The 23858-nt window shown below is 43.8% G+C and overlaps 1 protein-coding gene across 1 annotated transcript in view; it reads right to left on the reverse strand.

Moving 5' to 3' along the window:
* Positions 1–23653, reverse strand: part of Alpk2 (alpha kinase 2) — a 132011-nt gene extending 108358 nt beyond the window's left edge. Inside the window, exons 1-3 of the mRNA XM_051163220.1 lie at positions 23297–23653; positions 7958–8084; positions 2777–2894 (exon numbers count right to left, since the gene is read on the reverse strand). Coding sequence (XP_051019177.1) covers positions 2777–2894; positions 7958–8066 — 227 coding nt within the window. The 5' untranslated portion in view covers positions 8067–8084; positions 23297–23653. The remainder of the gene's footprint in view (positions 1–2776; positions 2895–7957; positions 8085–23296) is intronic.
* Positions 23654–23858: the final 205 nt, after the last annotated feature.

Genomic DNA, 23858 nt, shown 5'->3' on the forward strand with positions numbered 1-23858 from the left:
AGGGTTTTTTTAGACAGAGTCTCACTATGTAGCTCTGGCTGACCTGGAATTCTCTATGCTGACCATTCTGACCTCCAATTCACAGATCTAACACCTCTGTCTGCCAAGTACCGAAGTTCAACGCACGCACTACCATGCCTGATATACAAAATATTTTTATTATTATCTGGACCATTTAAAAAAAAAGTTTTCCAATACTGATCTACATGAACTAATTACAAAAAAAATATACACATTTTTAAAAATATATTTATTTTTATGTTATGTGTATGAGTGTTTTACCTACATGTATGTATGTGTACCCACTTGCTTGCCTGGTTCCATGGAGACTAGGAAGGGCATCATAACTCCTGAAGGTAGAGTTACAGATAGTTGTGAGCCTCCATTTGGGTGCTAGGAACTGGCCCAGGACTTCTGCAAGAATACCAAATGCTCTTAACCTCTTCATCATCTCTCTAGGCTCCCAAATAAATGTATTTTAACAAGTGTTTATGTTGCAGGAATTATACCATACTTTAGAGATTCATCTGTGTGAGAGAAAGAAAGAGTGTTCCTGGAATCTGTGAGGTCCACAAGTACTGAAATGCCCATCAATCCTGAGGGGTACAGTAAGCAAGCATGCACAGGGAGGCCCAGGCACTAAGATCGAAAGGGGAGAGAGTGCTTAAGGCTGAAGAGAGCCATGAGTTCCTGCAACTGCCTGTAAGCCTAAGATGGTTTCAGTAAGTGAGATGGAGCTGTAGGCGGCCTTGGCCTGATTAGAGAGAAGAGAAGAAGCAAAAAAAAAAAGTCCAAGTTTTGCTTAAGGGGCACACATGATCATTTGGCTGCCTGGTAGACACATTTGACATGGGGAGGGGAGAATGGCTCCTTTTGTTTACGGCCTGCCTTCCAGGTTGGAGTACGTGTTTTGTGAGGGTATGAGCAGTGTTTCTTGTTTCTCTCCATGTTTAGCATTAGGTACGAGGCCTGTTGTATAGTCTGGTAAGTATGTTCTAGTTTGAATGACAGGCTTGGTAGACTGTAGGTCATAAGAATTCACCATGGTAAGATGAATGACCTTCGCCGTCGCTTTAAACAAAACGGTGCCTGACTGATGAGAAAGCTAGTGGAGGCGCCTGAGACGGCTCTTCAGGGAAAGGTGACTGCTCGCCTGAGTTCAGTCTCTAGGGCCCACATGTGAGAAGGAAAGAATTGACTCCTGCGGGCTGGTCCCTGGCTTCTACTCGTGTGCCATGGCGCGTGAGCACATGAAATAAATAGGTAAGACAAAAACATACAAAAAAGAAAGCAAGCTAATGGCTATCTATGTCTGTTATGTGAAAACTTATAAGCACCGAAGTATTTAGTTCTTTTAGTCATACTTTCCTTTTGCAGATAAAGAAAAGGAGAGGGTTAGCAACTGACCAGGGTCACAGAGCGAGGATGTGAAAAAATATGGAACTCAAACTCAAATCTGGCTTTCTTTTTTCCTCAGGCCCAGGCCTACTGGCCCACACATTCATGCCTGCCAGTCATCTCTATGCTCTGCAGGACTGCCAGCCTCCTTAGAGCTGGTTTAGGGTACCCTGAGACCAATTCAGTAACCCCGGGGAATGGTAAGGTATGAGTGTAAAATATCTCCCATAGCCTCATGTGTTTGAAAACTCTGTCCCCATTTGGTGCCACTGTTTGGAAAGGTTATGGAACCTAGGGGAAGTAGCGCCTTGCTGGAAGAAATTGGTCCCCAGAGACGGGCATTGAGGTTTCGTCACTCAGCCCCACTTCCTGTCCACTCGCTGCAGACGTCACGTGACCAACGGGCCTCTTGGTTCTTCCCTGCCTTCCTCCAACATGTTCGAAGGTATCCCCTCAGACTAAGCCAGAACAAACCCTCCTCGCTGTGTTTCTTGCCGTGGCAATCCTACCACACCAAAGAGAAAGGTAGCTGCTAACAAGGGGATCAAGAGTACAGGCCCCCTGACAGCTTCCCTGTGTAGCCAGCCTCTGTGTTCACGTAATCAAACATCCCCTGGGGAAACAAAAACATCTAGAGACTTCTGTACCGAACATGTCACGTAGCTCAGGCTGATCCTGAATTCCTGGTCCTCTTGCCTCTCCCTCCTAAAACTTAAGTCTAATCGTTGGTTTCTAGCCATAATTCCTTCACCCATTTGCTGTGGGTTTTGGTCAGTCACGTCTACTTCCTTCACCCAACAGTGCTGAAAGCTCATCCTGCTTTCTGGACTTTCCAGAGAGAACAAGATTTCTTTCTAATGAAAGAAAATGACTTGGAATTCGAGATAAAATTTAACTCTATCAATGGCAAACCGGAGAAGGCTGAACTGCTACTGAGCTCAATAAATATAGTCACCCCTCAGTATCCTAGGGAGAGCTCAGTTCCAGGACAGCTAACCCAGAGAATGCTCAAGTCTCTTTCCCAGACAGCATGACATATTATTTGTATAAATCACCCCTATGTTAACTCTAATGCCTCATACTATATAAATTATATATAAATTACCAGTGTACTATATAGTCCAGGGAATAAAGATAAGCACGTCCAGTCCCAATGTGATTTTTTTAAAAAATATTTTCAACCCCCGGTTGCTTAAATCTGCAGAAAATACATTCATACAGAGGGACCACTTTTGTCACTGCTGGATGCCTGCCAGAGCATCTAAGATCAAGATTTCTCAAGCCAATGTGAGCCAGTCGTTTAGCCTTATCTCGTAGCACCCAGCACAGCATGGAAGACAGAATGGTAGTGAAGATCCACAGGAGCCACTCCACTTACCACGAGAGATGTAGCAAATGAACATACTGGTTCTCAAAGAACTCATAGCTGGAAACACTGCCTCCAGAGCCTATGGCTTGGCCATTCTTATACCAGGTCACCTCTGGCTTGGGCTGACCTAATGATTAAAAAAAAAAAATTAAGTTTTTTTTTTAAGTTGTAAAGCTATAAATGGGAACTAACAAGAAGACCTAGGAATGAGCAAAATGGAATATGTTAATACAATACAGAATAAAAAAAATACTGTCTCTATTTTTTAAATTATCCAAACCTACAATGGCTCTGTAGATAAAGGCACTTGGCACCAAAATCTGATGGGCTGAGTTTGGTTCCTGGATCCCACATGGTAGAAGGAAAGAACTGACCTCCATAAGTTGGCCTCTGACCTCTGACCTCCAAATGCATTCTGTGGTATGCATGTACCTCCACACACACAGCCAAAATAAATAAAATGTAATAAAAACATTTAAATACATGATCAGAAGCAAAGATAAAAATTTTTAAAAAGTATCCAATAGACAAAAATATGGGTGGTACTTGATTTTCAGTGTCCTAATGGGCCAGAGTCTCATCCAAGAGCCTGGACCTTAGGAGTGAGTTTGTTTCACTCAGCGGTAAGACTGATTAAAATTCCTAGACTTGGTGAACTTATGTGTCATCTTGTAAATTTTATCCAACGGAGATGCAAATATCTGTCTAGTAGAGAAGATAATACTGTAAGGTTTTGCTGCTGCCCCATAGGATATTAAATGGTATTGCTCCCAACCCGTGTATGTTCTCCCAACATTGCTAAATTCCTTTTAAATATGTAGCTTCTCAGGCTTTAGTGTTTCCTAGTTCTTTAACCCATTAATAATGAATTGAGTAAAACCTACGACTGACTGTTAACTTCATATTTGTTCAGAGATCACTTTACCTTTCGTTTCTTTTAAAAATTTACCTTTATTTTCAGTTACATGTTTGTGTCTGAGCATGTACACATGTCAGTTCCCTGAGGAGGCCAGAGGGATTCCCCTGGAGCTGGTGTTACAGTTGTGAGCCACCCAGCATCCACTAGGAATGGAGCTTCAGTCTTCTGCAGGAGCAGTATGGTTCTCAGCCTTACTCATGCTGAGACCCTTTAATACAGTTCCTCCTGTTGTGGTGACCCCTGACCATACAATTATTTTGTTGCTAATTATTAACTGTAATCTTGCTGCTGTTAAGAACACAATGTAAATATCTGTGTTTTCTGACCCTCTTAGGCTACCCCTGTAAAAAAAAACAAAAACAAAAAAAAACAAAAAGTCTTTCGGGGCCCAAAAAGGTGGCAACCCACAGGTTGAGAACCGCTGTTCTAAGCCATCTCTCACCCTACTTTTTTGAAAATTATATTTTTATGTACGTGGTGCTGGCTATTGCACATATTATGAGTGTTGGCTATTTTGATGTCAACTCGACACAAGCTAGAACCATTTTGGGAGAGGGAACCTCAGTTGAGAAAATACCCCCACCAGATTGGCCTTTGAGTAAGCAGATGGGCATTTTCTTAATTAGTGGCTAATGTGGGAGGTCCCAGGCCATTGTGGATGGTGCCATCCCTCAGCTGGTGGCCCTGGGTGCTATGAGAAAGCAGACTGAGCAATCCAGGAAGCAGCACTCCTCCATGGAACTCCTCTGCCTTAGCTCCTGCCTCCAGGTTCCTGTTCTGCCTGAGACCCTGCCCTGACTTCCCTCAGTAAGTCGGAGCAAGGGAGCATGGCTTGAGAGCTGTAAGATGAAACTCATCCTCCCCTCCTCATGTTGCTTTGGATCATGAGGTTTTATTACAGCAACAGAAACCCTATCTAAGACACTAGGCAAGGGTCCTAACCACCTAGCCACGCCCCAAGTCCATTGGAAATTATACATAACAGTGCTGAAGAGATAGAAACATTGTTTTTCCACCCTGGCTACTCAGTACTTTCCAAGATGGCCTCAGGGCTGTTGTATTCGATCCAAAAAAAAAAAAAAAAAAAAAAAAAAAACCACATCCTCATACCTCTCCCGAGCACCTGACAGCACGTGATGTCCCAAACTGAGCTCTTGCCCCCTCAGGGATAAAATAACTAGTAACCAATCATTTTAAAGGTCAACTAACCAATCATGTTTGTATTAAGTTCTGCATCTGTAAGAGTATTTAAACCCTCAGCCATTACAGAACGGAGTCTTTCCATCTTCCTGGAGTATGGTGGACCCTGACACGTCAGCTTAATAAATTCCTTTGCTTTTGCATTTACTCTGGACTCTGGCTCTCAATCGGGCTTCCAAGAATAGACTTTGGCGATCAAAGTCTAACAGTGCTTAAACCTGAACCTGAAAGAACAAAGTAGATTTTAAAAAATGTTTCTCTGAAGCCTACAAGGTGGCTCAGTAGGTAAAGGCATTTGCCATCAAGCCTGGTGATCTGCACTTTATCCATGGGCCCCACATGATGGAAGAAGAGAACTAACTCCTCTCCCACAAATTGCCCTCTGACTGACTTTACCTGTGAGCTGTGGCATGCAAGTATAAGTGTGCCTGTACACACACACACACACACACACACATAAATACAATACAGTGAAAGAATTTTAAAGTCTCTGGCCATCCTACCCTGAACATGCACCATGTCCTTTGATCTCAGAAGCTAAGTACGGGTGAGCCTAGTTAGCTGCTTGAATGGGACAAGCATACAAATGCCATTTTCTTCCTAAAGAAAAGTCTGGAGTATCAATCTTCTAGGCGGGTCTTATGTACATCTGAATGGTAACACAAAAATGGACACACCCACACTTCTTCCCTCAGAAGGATTCTTTCCTCTCTGATGATCATTAACTGGGTGGATGCTAATGGGCCAATGGAGGAATTTAACCCACACAGTAGGAATTGTTTTCTTCCATGTTACTAGGCAAGAAAGTTTTCAGTGTGTCCCAAAGAGCTTCCTCACTACTCTCCATGTCACCAAGAATTACTAGATGAACTGCCTGTTCAGGAAGAAAAGTTCACTGTTGGAAAACAACATACCATTCTGGATTTATACCAGGAACAGTCTTGAAGTTTGTTTCCTTATCATGTAATTTTTTAAAAATGTATTATAATTTATTCAGGTTACATCCGCTTATTATCCCCCTTACTATGTAATTGTTGGCAAGCAAGCCAGAGAGCCTCCAAAGAAGTCCCTATTCTTCTAAGGCTATGCAAAGGGTAGGGAGATAAAATCAGTCAGTGAAGTAAGAGACCTGTGCCACAGCAGAAGCTGAGACTACAGCTGCCGTCAAGGCCCAGAGCAGAGAGGCCCACACGCACAGGCATGCCCTACCCCAGCAGCTGTTTGCCTCGACTGCCTCCAGGCAGCTGGAAACAGTCAAGAGGCACGACCCTGAAAACCACCAGAAGACGGGGCATCAGGCTTCATTTCTGCGTGTTCTTCCTGTCTCATATCCCCTTGCTCAGGCAGCTTCCTCCAGCCCCTTCTTAGAGAGCACCGAATTCCTCCCTTTGTATGTGTGAGGGGCTTTTCCTGGAGAAAGGAGGTGAAGTATGTGAGAGCTGGCCCCTGGAACATTTTGAATTCCACTCATTCATTCAGACCCATCAAGTCTGGTTGCTGTCATGGTGACTGCCAGGTTTTTTTTCCCCCCTGGGCAAAATCTGAACCATGAGCCAGAAATGAGACATGCATGGGGAAGTGGTGTCTTATACCCAGTGGAAGGTTCTCTTTTCTCCTGGAGGCCTCATCAAAAACTTTTCCTTCCTCCCTTTGCTTTCCAATGCTAAGGGTAGAACTTGGGGTCTCCTGCATGCTAGGCCAGCACTCTGCTGCTGAGCCATCCTCTCGCACCCCAGCTTTCCTTCCCGTGTTTTTGAGCTTCTCTCGGAGTCACTGCCTGATCCATTCAGAACAATATGTGTGAGGGCCAGTGGCCAAGTTTTAGATCTCTCTAAACATGAGGGGTTCTCCCAGAAGACTGAGGATCAGCTGGGGTTTCTTCTGTCTACACGGACATCAAAGAGCACCATGAAAGGCAGCTGAGTGCGGATGGCTACCTGAGCCTCCAGACCAAAGACAACATTTCATCTTGACTTCTGCTAACAGAGGGTAGTCATTTCTATGGCCACCGCTCCTCCTCCTTTGAGTTAGAATGAGAAGATGAGGGAGGGAGGGATTTCTGTCTGCCCTAAGGAAACAGCCCTGATGTAGTGCCTTCATGTTTTCAAGGGTAGAGATACAATCTAAAAAAGAAGAGAATCGTCCACATTGATAAACTACCACTTCTTTGTCACATTACTATGTTTTTCTTCCTTATATCTGTGTGCATGTATGTATATGTAACTACCCCTTACCCCCTCTCTCTGATATACATACATACATACGTATCTCTCTGTGTGTTGCTTTCTCTGTCTCTCTTGTCTCTGTTTCTGTATCTGTCTCTCTGTGTGTATGTGTGCACACATATGTGTGTGTGTGTGCGCATGTGTATGTGTGTTGAGAGTGCCACAGCGTATTTGTGGAAGTCAGAGGATAAAGTTCACACATTGGTTCTTGCCTTAAGCTATGGGACTCAGGGATTGAACTCAGGCTGTTTGGTCTAGACTACAAATAATTTGATCACCTTACTTTCTTTTAATGAAATCCTTTTACCATTGGGTCATTAATGCCCGGCCATCAACTCTTGAGTGATCTATTCTCCAATCCAAGAGTAGTTCCCATCTCTGGGCGCCTCTTGCTTTATTTCTAACTTGTTCTTTGTTTGCTAGCATGTTAGAGGATGGTGGCCGTGGAAGACAGATTTACCCAACCTGGGAACATTGGTGAAAAACCAACAGAAGAGCTCCATTTTAGGATGTAAAATGACTCAAGCCATTCCTGCAGGCCACAGCAAATAAAGAGTAGAGAATCTGATAATTAACCAGTAGGAGGCCTAACAAAGAGCCATGAGGTGAGGAAAGTCACTCAGTATCCAGAACGTCCCTTGAAAAACACCATAAAGGATTCAGTGGCTTAATCAATTACTCAGAATAATTTTCCCAGAACGTTGTTTTCATTGTCTTTGAGCCAAGAAACTTGGTTTTCAGAGAGGCATGAGGGTGGGGGGAGGTGGCTAGTCCAGGCTGAATGGCAGCTAGGCTGGGATGAGCAGTGGTTAGAATCTGAGTGGCCACCGCCTACGGGTTATTTACCAGCTATCATGCATCGAAGCACGACGTCAGAGTTCTCCGGAACCTTCTGGGAAAGTAACGTTGATAAAAAACACAGTGTGTGCCTCTGGAGGCAGCCTGGGTCTGTCATCCTTTCATGCCACGTGATCTGAAACACAAACAAGGTCGCCATCACTATATACTCTGTGATTTCTCTGATGTCCTTTGGATTCCCAGAAGCCATGTGGTACAGGTCAACTGCCCACCTGCAGTTGAGCCAGGAGGCAAAGAGGTAGGGCCTCAGCAGCCTTCCTGAAGCAGAGAACCACAGGGATGGCATGTCAAGGGGCCACCTTACACATCTCAGGACAGTTTGCAATCTTCTTGATCTCCACCCACTAGAAGCCTAGCACTCCACATCCTTCCATGGCAATGTCAAGTGTCCCCCAAGGTGCAGTGGGCAGCCCTGTCTGAGAGCCACAAATCAAACAGTGTTGGGACCACTGCAGGGCTAGAGGGCCATAAGAGAGAGAAGCGCATCAGTCTGCAGTTCTGGCTCTCTCTTCTCACTATGCAGGCTGGGAAATGTGGCTCAGTTGATAGGGTGCTTTTCTGGCATACTCAAAGTCCTGGGCTCCATCCCCACCCAACATCGCATAACCAGTCTGTAATCCCAGCACTCTGGAGGTGTAGACAGGAGGATCAGGAATTGAAGGCTGTCTTTAGATACACAGCAAGTTTGAAGCCAGCCTAGGCTGAGTGAGATCTTGTCTCAAAAATTATATATACATATACAACAGCACTGCAGTAACCCACAGCAGACAAGGAAATGCATGAAAAAGCAGTTTTACTCAAGAGCCTCCAGGTTACTATTACACAAACTAACTATGAAACAGTCTTAGGAGGCCACAGATGCGGGTTCTGACCCTTACACTGTTACTATTACCCTGCAGTCAGGTGAGGAAATAGGCTCAATACTTTGCCCTGGTATGTGGCACAGCTGCATTGACATCTCTTCCTGGTGGCCTGGGTTTGGTCCAGAAACCTAGGATGTCTCCTCCTCAGTACAGCATTTTCCGCCTGTGAGCTCTCCCAGAATCATTGAGTAAGTCTGTAGGAATGTGGAGACTCAAGGTAGTCATCTTCCTTGACAACAATGGTTTCCAAGAAGTATTGCAGACTGGCCTAAAAAGGTAATGGCGTTCAACAGTATACATTACGATGTGGACAAACTCAACAGCATTATGCCAAGTGGAAGAGTCTGATTCTACTAAGTGTCTGGAAGAGGCAGATCCACAGAAGTAGAAAGTAGCTTAGTGGTAATTGAAGGCCGCATGCACAGGGGCTGGGCATGGATATGGTGAAATGAGGAGATGTGAGGTTTCTTTTGGGGGTAATGGCGCATTCTAAAATCGACTGTGGTGATGATGGTTGCACAGGGCAGTTATAATGAAAGTCACAGAGTCATAACTCTTCCGTGGGTGAAGTATGTGGTATATTAATTATCTCATTATGGATGTGTTTAAATACCACCTTGGGTCACCAAGGCACAGGAGGTGGTGTTTTCCAAGCCCATAGGTTTGTCAACTCTTGTCCCTTCCTTGTGCCATGTCAGGGAGAGTGGGTGAACACATGCATGGAATTTGCTACACTCTTGCAAGACATCATTTTTAAGATGGGGTCTGGGTGTGTAGCTTAGTAGCTGAGGACTTGCCTGCATGTCCAGGCCCTAGGTTTGAGATTTAGCATTGCAAAATGAAGTGTGAGATGAAAAAATGAAAGTGGCTTCGATTTGTTCTTCTGCCAGATGTGTACCTCTAACTGTAAACTTATTGTCTCAGTAATACTGAGCAATATCAACTTTAAAATCTTAAATACACCTTTAAATTAAAAACAAAACAAACAAACAAAAAGACAAAAAAAAACCTCCAACCGAATCTGTGGCTCTGGCTTCCATGACCAACTTGAGCATCTAATGAGGATGACCTAAGTGCCCTGCTGTTGAAGAGTGCTTTTTCTTCTGCCTGATCGGCAAAGATGAGCCTATGCAGCAGGATGGGCATGGCATATCCCTGCTCACTGCCTTCAGCTCTGTGCTGACTCTGGACTGTTCATACTGCCATAAGTTGACAATGCTCACCTCCCTCTCTGTTCCATCTCCCTGTCTGTCTCTCCCTTCTTCCTTCCTTTTCCCTTCTTTCCCTCCTTCCTCTTCCTCTTGTTTCTATCTTTTCGTGTTGGGGATCAGACCCAGGGTCTCTCACACAACAGGCAAGTATTCCACCATTTACACTTTCACCTTCAAGTTGATTTTTTTGTTTTGTTTTGTTTTGTTTTTTGAGACAGAGTTTCTCTGTGTAGCCTTGGCTGTCCTAGACTCGCTTTGTAGACCAGGCTGGCTTCGAACTCACAGTGATTCACCTGCCTCTGCCTCCCAAGTGCTGGGATTAAAGGCATCACCTTCAAGTTTTAAAGAAAGCATTTTCTTTTTCATAAAAGATGATTTATAAAAATTTTTAAAATTCAAAAAAATTTTGAAACTTTAAAAACCTCGCTGGGAAAGCTGTTCCATTACAAATTACCATGACCTCTAAGAAATGTATACAGGCTCCACGTCTGTGGGTTTAACTGTTCTTTAGATCAAAATTATTTGTGAATAAAATTGTGTATGTGCTGAAAAAAGTAGGTTTTACCCCTGCCATTTGCTAAATGAAACTTTATAATTATTGTTTCCATAGATTCTTCAGTATACTGGGCATCGTAAGTAATGGTTCAAAGTATATGAGGGCATGCATAGGTTATGTGCAAACACTATGCCATTTTATATAAGAGGCTCAAGCACCCTCAGATTTCAGGATGGTCCTGGTAACATCCCATGAGAAAACCGAGGGAAGACTGACAGAATGAGAATTAAATTTGGGCTTTATGGCCACCGGCAGTAGGTGTAAACTCCTCAGCCACTGAGTGTGCTTGTAAACCATTCTAGAATGGAGTTGCAGGAGAATGCTCTTCCTGTCTTGTGCAACTAGTTTGCCATCTATGCCTGACTCTTAAATGAGTTCACTATAATGGGTTACTCGGGGACCCCAGATACTCCAGGCTCCCCACATCTACGTTTATTGAAGTCCTGTAACCAAAAATATTGGAAATGCAGTTTCAAATCCCAAAAGGAAGTAGCCTTGCTTCACACCTTCCTTTCCACTTCCCTTGAGAGGTCCTAGCCGCCACTGGGTGTGTCAAACTTCTCTTCTGGCCCAAGCGGTCATGGCTTGTCTTGCGTTTTGATGCTAGCCTGCACCACATTCAGCTCTGCAGCATTTCCTACCCAGTAAATGAATCAGCGGACCCTCAGGCTTAAGCACAGGCTAGCTTCCCGCAATGGAGGGAAGTCAGCAGCGAGTTCTCTTAACCGAGTGCCTTTACCCATATATGACAACAGTGCAGGTGTTCCCGTGCACACAATTTTGTCAAGGGCTCACCTTATTCTAAACTAAACAGAGCATCTTGAGGTGAAGGAGATGTTGCCAACCTCAACAAAAGCTGGAGAGGCCTCAGAAGGCAGGCATCCTTGAGTAATGGAATGCCCAGGCCCTATGAGCAGAATGTTCCAGGAATGCCTTCTAGGTAGGGCCACATGGGACCCCAGATCTAGGTCTTCATGCCAGAGTCAAAAGGGCCTTTTGCCACGTGTGGTGGCACACGCCTTTAATCCCAGCACTCAGGAGGCAGAGGCAGGCAGATCGCTGTGAGTTCAAGGCCAGCTTGGTCTACATAGTAAGTCCAGGACAGTTAAGGCTACACAGAGAAACCCTGTCTTGAAAAACCAAAAAGAAAAAAGGGAGAGGGCTTTTGCTATTTTGAGATTCTGCTGTCACCACCCTAAATCCTGGTCCTACTTGGACAGGGAGCCCCTCAGTCCTCCAAAGCTAGGTCATGCCTATAAGGCAAAGGTCCTTCCACACTGTGAAGTCCCTTTGAACTTGCTCTTCTCTCCTCGCTCCTGCTCATCAAAGGGTATGTGGATGCCACTGATACCTTTGGCCAAAGTTAGGGAACCTTTCACTGGCCATTAACAGTCTGGAAAGCTAAGAGGAGAGGGTGAGAACTAGTTTTACTAGCTAAAGGGTTGGCATCCAGGCCACATAAGGGAGGACTGGGTGTTCATGGTGCAGAGGCTGACACCCTGGCTCTCCCAATGCCCCCCAGCACCCCTACACTGACCATTTACAGTTCCCAATTCCCTCTTCTCCATTCTTGCTCACCACACTACTGTGGTTCTTGCCCTCTTTCTGAGCTCTGTGGTGTTTGGAGGTTGAAAGCGGAAGTGGGCTCCTGCTGTTTGGATAGAATCTATTGTGATTTCGAAGCTCGGGCCTCGGTAAAAGACAACTTGGGTGGGAGATGCTGCCATATGCCTGTAGGTAGAATAGGAAAAACAACTCCTTGGGATTCAGACCCTCCTGCATTCCCAGGGCTACCTTCGATCTGTGCAAGCTGTGACTGGCGACGCTCCAGTGTCAGCCTGCATGGTCCTGAAGATAGGCAAGCCTCAAAGCAGCAGCCACTTGCTGTCATATCTTTAGCAAGTTGATGAAACTCCAGGAGCCTCATATTTCTCATGTATACAATACACAATATACAATATACTGATGTCCACTCTGTAGCTAAGTGAAGATACATTAGTGACCAGACATTGCCTGATGACTTAACAGTGTGTGGTACCTGTTTCTACCAAAGACAGCAGGCTTGGTCAAAAGTGCAAGCCCAGACCCTTCTCTCCCCTGGGGTACCTGTCTGGTGCTCAAAGAATCAGTAATTTCCAAATTTCAATATCTCTTCCACCTAAAGATTCACTTTAATGCAGTCAGTCCATTCCTTTTTAGGGGACATATATATGTGTATGCGTACGTTTATATGTACGTATATATGTATGTATATATGTATATAAATATATATGAGATATACCAATTAACAGGTAAACAGGTAACAGGTCTCCTGAAATAATGTTTATCAAGAGTGATTTTTCAGAGCAACTTTCCTCCCACTCCTATTCCTAGGACCATGCTGTGGGTTGAATGGAAAGAAAGAGCTCACAAAGCTGGGCTGGTGGTGAGGCTCCTGTGCGTCAGCTGCAACTCCTCCACAGGTGACCACTTCCTGTCAGTCCTGTCCCACATGTGAAAGCACTGACATGGCAGCGTGTTTGAGTCACGAGGTTGGGTGAGTTACCATGCTTCTCTGCCACTGGGCACTGACTGTTCTCTGAAGGAAAAGGACAGTTAAGTCGGCCTGTGGTTCATGTTCCGTGGCTTCTCTGAAGGTGAGAATGACACACTTATCATTCTGTGCTAGAAATGACGGGTGAATATTGAATGTGCCAGAGGTGACCAGTAAATGCTGCATTGCTGGAAAGAGCCACAGACGGGCTTCAGAATCAACCTAGAAAGAAAGCATGTTAACTCAAAGAAACATCAGAATTGCAATCCCTCCCCCACTTTCTTTCTTTTAAAAAAAAGATACATGCTTTTAATTATACAGTTCCTAAATATATACATTTATGTCCTTTTAAAGTACATATAATGTACGTGTTTAGAGATGACCACTTGGAAGGTTTTATACACACACACACATACACACACACACTAATAATTAAACAAAAGGCTGTGAATTGGGGGAGCAGCAAGACATAGAAAGAGTTTGAGGGGGGAAGGGGTAGGAATGATGTAATCTATAATACAATTTACATCAGTATAAAAGTCATCTGACTAGCAAAATAAGCAGTGCGTGTCTAATATCTGTGGCTTTGGGTTTAATGTCTACAACATTATAAAAACTATTGGAAAAGAGAAAGTCCATGGGCAGGTTCTTGGGGGCATTTCAAACATATGAAAAAAAGCCAAGGTTTATTTCGGCTCAGCACCAAGAGTTGGTGGTGTGGCTGTCATCAGCAAGATCAAGGAAGAGGTCACAGCCCACACACAGAGCACAGGGATGACCCTAATAGAGCTGGCAGGAGAGCCAGCCAACAAAGCGTCTTTGAGGGAGAGGCAGGATTAGTTGATTACCAATCTAAACCAACATCAGGTCCAGTCCTGAGGTTGCTGAGTTATTGATCTTTTGGATACCATTGCCCCTTCATAGTCAATCCCGTGTTAGGGGAAGAACCCTCTCCCAAAGGGGTTCTGGACATTTCCGAAGGAGGTAGACATGTTTGAGACAGACTGCCCAGGGATAGATAATGTTTTGGGATGTTGGGATCACTTCTCTGTGATCCCAGTGCTCCGGAGGCTGCAGCAGGAGGATCATGAAGAGAAAGCCTGTTCCTCACACTCCTGAAAAAGGGTGTTTTGTGCCTACCATGTGCAGTTCTAAGGTTAGGCACTTTATACACATGACCACATTTGATCCTCACAATGAGACTCCTACATGTATATTTTTTTTCTAATTCACACATAATTATTTGAGAGTAACTTATCATTTTGTTTGTTGTTCATTTGTTTATTCTGAAACAGCCCAGGCTGACCTCAAATTCAATATCCTCCTGCCTTTGCCTTGAAAGGGCTAGGATTACAGGCCTGTGTGCTACCATGCCCCAAGATTAGGTATGTTTTAAGAGCTGTGTGGCTAGCCTCTCCCATGACCTGAAAATGGCAGGGCAGCAATGTGATGTGGGCCCAGGTGAGTCAGCATTAGAATGTCACACTCTTTTCTTGGTTATGATGCTGAGGTGCACATGAAAAGAAAGGTGAGGAAAAAAATCTGTGAAAAGATGCTCATTCTTCTTAGTCATTAGGGAGATCCAAATCAGAGCCACCATAAGATACCACCAAACACCTGCCAGGAGGGCTGTATGTCAGTGAGGACATGAGAAAGAACAGCAGCCCCCATCTCTCCAGTGGAGTGTAAAAATAGTGAGGACATTTTGGAAAACAATTTAAGTTTCTTAAAGAGCTAAGCATAAATCTATCTAATGAGCTAGCAGTTCCACACCTAGCAATCGCTGCCAAGAGAAACGAAAACATCCATCTCCACAAAAGCTTCACACAAATGTCATTTGCAGAATTATTCAGAGTAGTCAAAAATTAGAAGCGAGCAGATTATCCAAGCAGTGACTATACAAACTGTGGCACAGGCATGCACCTGAGTAATAAACGGAACAAAGGACGTATATGGTGTGACATGGAAGAACCCGAAACACTCTCATTGTACTCAGCAAAAGAAGCCAGACCCAAGGGGACACAGGATATGATTCCATACATGACAAAAGAAGCAATGAGGACACAAGGTGGATTAGTGGCTGCTGGTGGGTAGAAGGCTAACTGACAACATTATCTATCTATCTATCTATCTATCTATCTATCTATCTATCTATCTATCACCTATAGATCTATAGATATGGTAATGCATGCATATGCACATACACATAGCTATATGAAACATGAAAGCAGAAGGGGGAGTATTTGGCAAGAGGCAGGGGACCCACAGGAAGGAAGAGAGGGCATAAGAAAGGGTAACAAGCTGGGCCCGGTGGCGCACACCTGTAATCCTGGCACTCAGGAGGCAGAGACAGGCAGATCTTTCTGAGTTCAAGACCAGCCTGGTCTTCAAAGTGAGTCCAGAACAGAGAAACCCTTTCTCAAAAAAACAAAGAAAAAGAAAAAAAGAAAGAAAGAAAGAGAAAAAAGAAAAGAAAGTGGGGAGGGGTAACAGAGGACTGGACACTAGCAAAGTATGCAATATACGTGTTTTAACACGTCATAACAAAGCCCATTTATTGTACAAAGAATATATATTGATAATACCTTTTTAAACACTAAATGTACCTAAGAAATCTTTTGTGACAAAATACATGGTGATAGTTACCTACTTGATAAGCTTACTAAAACTAAATCATTGCATTAAAACTTAGAGCAAATTATATGACATGTAAATACATCATAACAAAACATGTACTAAAAATAGAGAGCAGGAGACAAATGCTTGGGAAGAACCTACTGTTTTCACTGAAGCTCTGCCCTGATAAAAGACTGGAGTCAACATAAACATCCACTAGTAGGATTCTGATGACATATGTCTGAACAATAGAATCTTCTTGTAGTTTGGTGGTGGTGGTGGTATGTCCTGCAGCCTAGGCTGGCTTCAAATTCCCTGTGTAGCTGAGGATGACCTTGAACTTCTGATTGTCCTGATTCCACCTCCCAAGTGCTGGCATCACAGGGAAAGTGGGATTGAATGCTGGACTTCCTGCGTGCTAGGCAAACACTACCAACTCAGCTACATCCCCAGCCCTTGATGGAATCCTTTTACAGCAGAGAATACTAAACGGGAGTGAAGCAATTCTGTGTGGCAGATATGAAGTAACCTCCAAAGTATATTGCCAAATGAAATGAAGTATAGAAGGCTGTTAGCCCTTATATTTAAAAAATCCTGAAGTCAACAAGATGGCTCAGTGGATAAAGGCACTTGCCACCAAACCTAAATGAGTTGGATACCCAGAACCCCTCATGGTGGAAGTAGAAAACTAACTCCAAAAGCTGTCCTCTGACCTCTACTCACATCATGTGCATTGGAAAGTACACACACACACACACACACACACACACACACACACACACACACTCATACATGCACACACACACACACACACACACACTCAATCACATGCACACAAAGAGATACACATACATACATGCTCAGGTGCAGGATGGTCCTGTGGCTAATGAGATCAACTCTTGTGAGTTAATGATTATTATTTTGGTTGAAAGTTGAATGCCATGGGCTATTGTGTACAATCTCCAATTGCATCAGCAAGACCTTTCAGAAAGAACACTGTAAGAGAAAAGCACTCCCCTCTGGACCCCCTTGTTCTCCATATTCACCCAGGCTTCTACTGTACCCTACTGTAACAAACCCCAAGGCAACCCAGGATTATCCCTGTTGGGAAAATATTCACTTAAGCCAGACTGAGAGGGGAAATACTGTTGAATTTCAGACTTGTGATGATATAGGAGAGCCTGGGACACCTTAGTTTCTCTTCTGACATATTCTCTGCCACACATTGAAGAACAGGACCAACTCTGGGTAGCATGAACTAAGCCTGAATTTAGTATGCAAAACCTACCACCTCTCAGTATACAGACAGAGCATATCAGCCCTGCGTAGACAGGACAAATGGAGTGGAAAGGGATAGCCTCCCAGACATAGAGCATATCAACCATGCAGGGACAGGACAAGTAGGGTGGAGAGGGGTAGCCTGCCTGCTCATCTGCTACCTTTAATTTGACAAAGTATTTTAGGAGAAAACTTTTCATAAATTGCTTCTATTTGCCTTATTTTCTGGAGATTTTATTTATTTATTTACTTATGTATGTTTCTATGTTTCTACATATGTATGTATGTAGCCTGGACTGACCTCGAACTCACCAGCCTCTGCCTTAGACTCAGGCATTGGCCATGAAGACGTTTTGTTTTCAAGTATTCTTTTTGTAATTTTTCTTAATTGTATGGGTTGTTTTTGCTTACATGCGTGTCTGCACCATATGTGTGTCATGTGCCCATGGAGGCCACATGAGGACACTGGATCCCCCTGGAACTGGAGTTGTGGATGGTCGTGAGCCACCATATGGATGTTGGGAATAAAATCCAGGTCTCCTGAAAGAGCAGCCAGTGCTGTTAACCACTGAGCCATATACCAACCCTCACCCCAACTTAAATTAAACAGTAGAAGTGACTTAATAAATGGGAAAAGGTTTAAAATTATGTCGCATATAACAGTGATTATTATATCTTTGGAGAATGAAGTTCAGTTAGTGAAGCACTTGGAGTGAGTCAGCTAGCAAGCAGCATCTTCCATGGCTCCCTGGTTAGAGGTAATGCTGCATGGGATCTCAAGGTATCCTGCCTTCATGTTCCTTCCTTGAGTTTCTGCTCTGACCCCATCAGTGGTGGACTGTGACCTAGAAGCGTCCTCCTGTGTCCACACTTCAAATACCAGGATTACAGGCACATGCTACCATGTGTGCCTTTTTGCAGTCCTAGAGAGAAAAGCCTGAATTGGGAGCACGTTAGAACGTTGCCAGTTATTTCTGAAGTGTCACTGTCATAGTAAGCAATGTACACCATCAGGGAGAAAGGATATCACATCTGAAAATGGTGTTTAAAGAAGCCCAGGGCCTGGGGAGATGCTGCAGCAGTTTGGAGCACTTGGTTTTCAAGAGGACCCGGGTTCTATTCCCAGAAACCACATGGCTACTCGCAGCCACATGTAACTCTAGCTCCAGGGGGTCTGATGCAATACAGGCACCAGGAATGCGTGAGCGTATATACATACACACATGCAGGCAAAACATTTACACATACGAAATGAAATAAACAAGTCTAAAAAATTTAAGGTCTTCAGAGCACAGTTCTGCATCCAAGGGTTCACTCCATTGACAGGTACAGTTGCTCTGTGGAAAAGTACTTTCATTTGCCTGAGCTGTACTTGAAAACAAGTTCACTCTAAGCCTTTAATGCAGTGGTTCTCAACCTTCCTAATGCTACAACCCTTCAAAATAGTCCCTTGTGTTGTGGAGACCTTCTCAACTATAGAATTATTTTCTTTGCTAGTTCATGGCTGTAATTTTTCTACTGCTAGGCATTGCAATGTAAATATCTGAGAGGCAACTCCTGAGGGGGTCGTGACCCACAGGTTGAGAACCACTGTTTTAAGTCATAAACGAGCCTACTGTTAGCTTTAGACCAAGAGGCATCATGGGATGACTTCAGAGATTTTTTTTTTTTTTTTTCTCCAATGATGTTTTAAGGCCCTGCTAAGGATTGTTCCCTGTTTCCCTCCACTCAGCCGTCTGGTGACTCCCTGCATGACCTGCCTTTCCTGCTTTGCTGTCTCTGATTGGTCTAAATGGATCTCGGTTCTTCTCCTGCTGCCAATCAGTGCAGTAGCCAAGTGTAAGGCAACCACGTGTGACGGGTTTCAGAAAGTAGTGCAAGAGACAACTGAAACACTGGCAACGCTTAGGCCTTTCACTCTATCCTCCACAGAGGAGACAGCAGGGGGATGTCACAGTGGCTTTCTTGACAGAAAGCTATCCATCTTGAGACTGTGAGAATGCTGGCTTGAGGTTGAAACCAAAGCAGAGAGAACTGAGCCTCCAGAAATGCAAAGAAACAGAGCATGAATCCTGACCTGTCTCCTAGACTTTCATCCATTGTGTGAGCAATAAATTCCCATGTTGCTAGGCTGGCCTGTAGGCTAATTTTGTTCTATGTCTCAAAGACATATTGAGGAATCCACACTGCCTCCTCCTTTACCCCTGGTTCCTGAAATCCCTACTGCTGACTTTCCACTCCAGATCTTTTGTTGGACATGACGTAATGACCAAGCTATAAGCATAAATAATGGACTTCATATCACCAAATCATAGGCAGAAACAACTGATTTAAGATTAGATGGCTTATAGCCAAACTCATTTTATTTCATTTTTGTTCCTTGTCTACTCCTCATGATTTTGTTTCATTTTTCTTATTTCCTTTACACATTTACCTGTTCAAATCCCACCAGTTTTTAATCACTTAAACACAAGCGCTTGCTTTCTTTAAAAGCTTTTCTGAGGGCTGGAGAGATGGCTCAGCGGTTGAGAGCACTGACTGCTCTTCCAAAGGACCCAGGTTCAATTCCAGCACCCACATGGCAGCTCACAACTGTCTATAAGTCCAAGATCTGACACCCCCATACAGACATACATGCAGGCAAAACACCAATGCACATAAAATAAAAATAAATAAATTTTTAAAAAGCTTTTCTGGTACCCTCTACTGGAAAAAAAAAAAACTAGCCCCTTCCAGAAGATGGACTGAGCTCCCATGCACAGCTAGACTGAGAACTGTTTGCCTGCCTGCAAGGTCTCTGACTAGATCTTCTTCTTTGGATTATTTTAAGCACTCATACAACGTGACCATGAGAAAGGAAATTCAGTGACTGAAAACCACATGTGCAGAAAAAGGTTGTCTTTAGGACTTTTGTGCCAAAGAGTTGCTTTTCTTGGGGTCGTTTCTATATCACAACCATCAGCGTCATCTGAGAAGGAGAGACTCTTGGGAAATTCCTGCAACGGGTATTTAGCAAGCTGTCTGGAATCTGGTGTGCTTGGACCTTGAAGAGCAAGGAGACTCAAGAAAGCATAAGCTATGGATTGAGGCGCTGATGAGCTTAGTCATCTTGGAGCGGGATGAGGATCAAATGAAGATCAAGGAGAGCTGTTCTCCCTGAGATGGAGCCATAGCAGCCATGGAGGATCTGGCTGTGGAGTGGTAAATACATGGTGTCCAGCCTTGAGCTATCCAGAGCTGAGTGTCCCTTTAGCCTGGAATCCAGCCCTTTGAAGTCCAGAGGGTCATGGTCAGGTAGGTATGCACCCACAGAAACTCCAATAAGGATCCTAGATATTTGTGTGTGCATATGTGTGTACATGTGTGTGTGTGTGTGTGTGTGTGTGCTCACTCACACGTGTGTGTATACAAGCATGCTGGTCTACTTGTGGGGGTTGCATGTGAATGTGTGTGCACATGTGTGTCAGTCTTAAGACAACTCAGGGGTTGTTCCTCGGATGTCATCTATCTTGGTTTTTATTTTTATTTTTTGTTGCTATCTTTTACATTTACATATTTATATGCACATAGTGGGCAATTTGTGTGCTACAACACGGATGTGGAGGTCAGAGGACAACTTGCAGGAATCAGTTCTTATTTCTACTATGTGAGTCCCAGGAGTTAAACTCAGGTCACCTAGCCAGTGCCTCTACCCAATGAGCCTTCCTAATGACCTCATGTTTTGTTTGTTTTGCTTTCAAGACACTATCTTTCATTAGCCTATAGCTCAGGTAGCATCTGCCTGTTCTCTATCCCAGCTGAGCTTACAGCACTCGCCGTAACGCCTGGGTGTTCTGTTTATGGCTTGTTTGGGGTTGTTTTATGTGGGCTCTGGGGATTTGACTGATTGTCATGCTTGGAAGGCAAGCACTCTATAGACGGAACTCTCTCCCCAACCCCAGACAATTCTCTAGTGTTCTTTTCTCTCTTTGGAGGTAGTGCATTCTTTCTTATTGCTTCCTCCCAAGTTTCTTATGCAATTCTACATTTCTCCTTTTCCTTTGGGCAGAATTAAGCTGAGAACCACAGGACTGCCTGTGGCCTTCCAGTAACTCAGGCAAATAATTCACCAAGATACTTTTATCTATCTGGGGGAAAACCCTGAGATGGTTCCAAAACAGGAAGGGACAATACAGGTGTCTGCTGTCACGGTTCTTTGGAAATATCCCATGAGCCCTAGGCAGGATTGTCTCTCTACTCATGGGCCTCATTAGCTACCACAGGCCTCACAGCTCCAGTTGACAGTGTGTTCCTTAGACTGGAAACCACACAGCTGGCTCTGTTCAACTCCACCAACCACGTGTCTCCTTATCTCTCGTATCTCTTTCTCCCATGTTCCACTTGGCCTGTTTAATCAACGTGAGGCTAAACTCTAACCTTTGAGGAAAGGCTAGGCCCCTGCCTTGCTTTACATAGTTCTCACAGCAACTACAGACATCGGCTTGTGCGTGTACATTTACCTTATCTTCCGTTCCTATGGTTCCCCTAACACTCAGATTTTAACATGGTACCATTGACAAGGAAAAAGCATCCTGAAATGATGCTGGCAAATCTCTACTTCTCCTTTAAGATAAGAAACATATCATTTTCAGTACAGAATGTGGTTTTTTTTTTTCTCTTATCATCAATACATTATTCTAAGGTAGAATCCTTTTTTAGAATTGCTGTTTTGAGACGTTGTTTTCGAGTACAGAATTTTCCCCCAAAGTATCTCATTTTTCACTGAGCCACCATGGATAAGAAGAAATTTTTTCTATTGGTTTATATAGTTATAATGGCCATATCCTGAAGTCTTGCAAGAGAGACCCTTAGCGACAAAGATGAAGGACCTGCTTTTGTTGAGAAACTATGGTGCCACAGGTACTTAAGGTGTTTGTGTTCACCCCGTCCCCTATCATCCCTGTTAAAATCCCTGCTATCTTTATTTTGCAGGTGAAAACCCTGGGTGGAGTTACATGTGGATTCCAAAGTGGGCTGCAGTGCCTGTTCTTTCTTCTTAAAGACTACTGGACTCCCCTCAGCACCGTACAGAACAGGAAATTCACAGGAGCATAAGCAACTCTCTGCTTATGCTGAGGGAGAGCTGTTGAAAATGATTGCAGTTGGGATTTTGTGCCTGATATCAATACAGACTCCAGTCTGCTGAAAATGTCCTCACACTGTGAACCCATGTCTGCTAAACACATCAAAAGCACAGAGTACTTTGAGATTTCAAATGTATTTAGGTGCTGCTTTTCAGGATCTGCGCCTGCCTACTGGCCACCAGCACTTTTTAATGTAGGATGCCTCAAGTTGTTGCTCACGTCCTTGGTTTCGGTTCAAACCTTTTAGAGCACACAAACTCTACTTCCTTAGCTAGCATGCCGGTATAATCAGGCTACATGCCTTTAGAACACTGTGCTGGCTAAAAGAATTTAACCATTCTTGACTGAAGGAGGGTTACCTCGGCACAGTGACGAAGCTATGAAAAGGAGATAATTCAGGAAGAAGCAGGTGAAATGCTGGCCTCGCTTTAGTCTATTTTTAAATGCTTGTCAGATGTCTGTAACTGACACCCTTAATTGGAAGTTCTTAAAGTTTAGATGTATTTATTAAAATGTACCAAAATGCAACATGACGATGAAGTCATTATTTTGATTGATTGCCTTCCCTTCCTGGCTCACTTTTTATCTCAGGTTTCTTTAACCGTTTCGTGACAGTGAATATCTGTGTAAGCCACTTTTAAACACCCAGTGGCTTTCCAGCAACTTGATCAAAACTGCATAACACATTGTTGCCCACCTACAAAGCTAATGTGTGAACAAACTATCCGGACACCTAGGGCTAGTATCAGCTGAATATTTACCTCAATGCCTCGAGTTTACAGTTGATATGATTTTCATTTATAAATCGGTCCTTTGGGCCATTTTTTCAGTTTGTTTGTTTTTTTTTTTAAGATGTTAAAGCAGACATGATGTGAAAAGAATGATTTTAACTATTGACAAATCAAAATAAGCAAACATTTTTAAATGTTCCTAAGTTTCATAGAGGTCAGAGGGACTTGACACAAGACCCTGCACATTTGGCCACATTAAAGCCTTATAAAGCACAGTATCCCATCCAGCCTCTGTCTGATTCAGAAGGAAACAGCCTGCTTTGGTTCCCTGTTGTAGAAAATATCAATGGTGATATAGTTAAAGCACAGCCAATCTTTGTTAAAAACCAAAAGTCTCCATACTTACTTTTCAATACTGTTTATCCGAGAGATGTTATTGAGAGGCTGGCTCGTTGTTGGGGTCCCCTGGCTGTATGTGAAGCATTGATTGGATGTCCTTATGTCCTTGTCTCCTGACAGGGACTCAAATTCAGGGTCTTGTCCACAAACAGATCAAAGCGCAGTTGGGTCTGTTTCAGAAAAACTCATGTCTTCCTAAGAGGGAAAAGTCCGTGCCCCAAGCAAGTTCTCGAAGAAGAGCGTGTTTTTCCTGCCCTTGAATTAACTAGGTCACTGCTGAAGCTGGAGAATATTTTTTAGCATCACCGTGATGAAACTTGAGGGCCGTTTTCTGCAGTAGGTGCGACACTTGTTGACACTGCCTGACGGGGAGGCCCTGGCAAAGGGACTTGATGAAACACAGCCCCGGGGAGCTGCAATCCAGATGAGTTGTCACTGACTGCTGCCGGAGAAAGACAGCTCTTCGCACAGCCCATGCAGGACCTCGCCTTAATTACCCTCCTTTTAGGAAAATAATCACATTGAGAGAATTGGACATTTGAAGTCATGGTAGGAGACCCCCCCAGGGGGTGTGACAGG

Source organism: Acomys russatus, chromosome 20 (assembly GCF_903995435.1).
Source record: "Acomys russatus chromosome 20, mAcoRus1.1, whole genome shotgun sequence".
NCBI classification, from domain to species: Eukaryota; Metazoa; Chordata; class Mammalia; order Rodentia; family Muridae; genus Acomys; species Acomys russatus.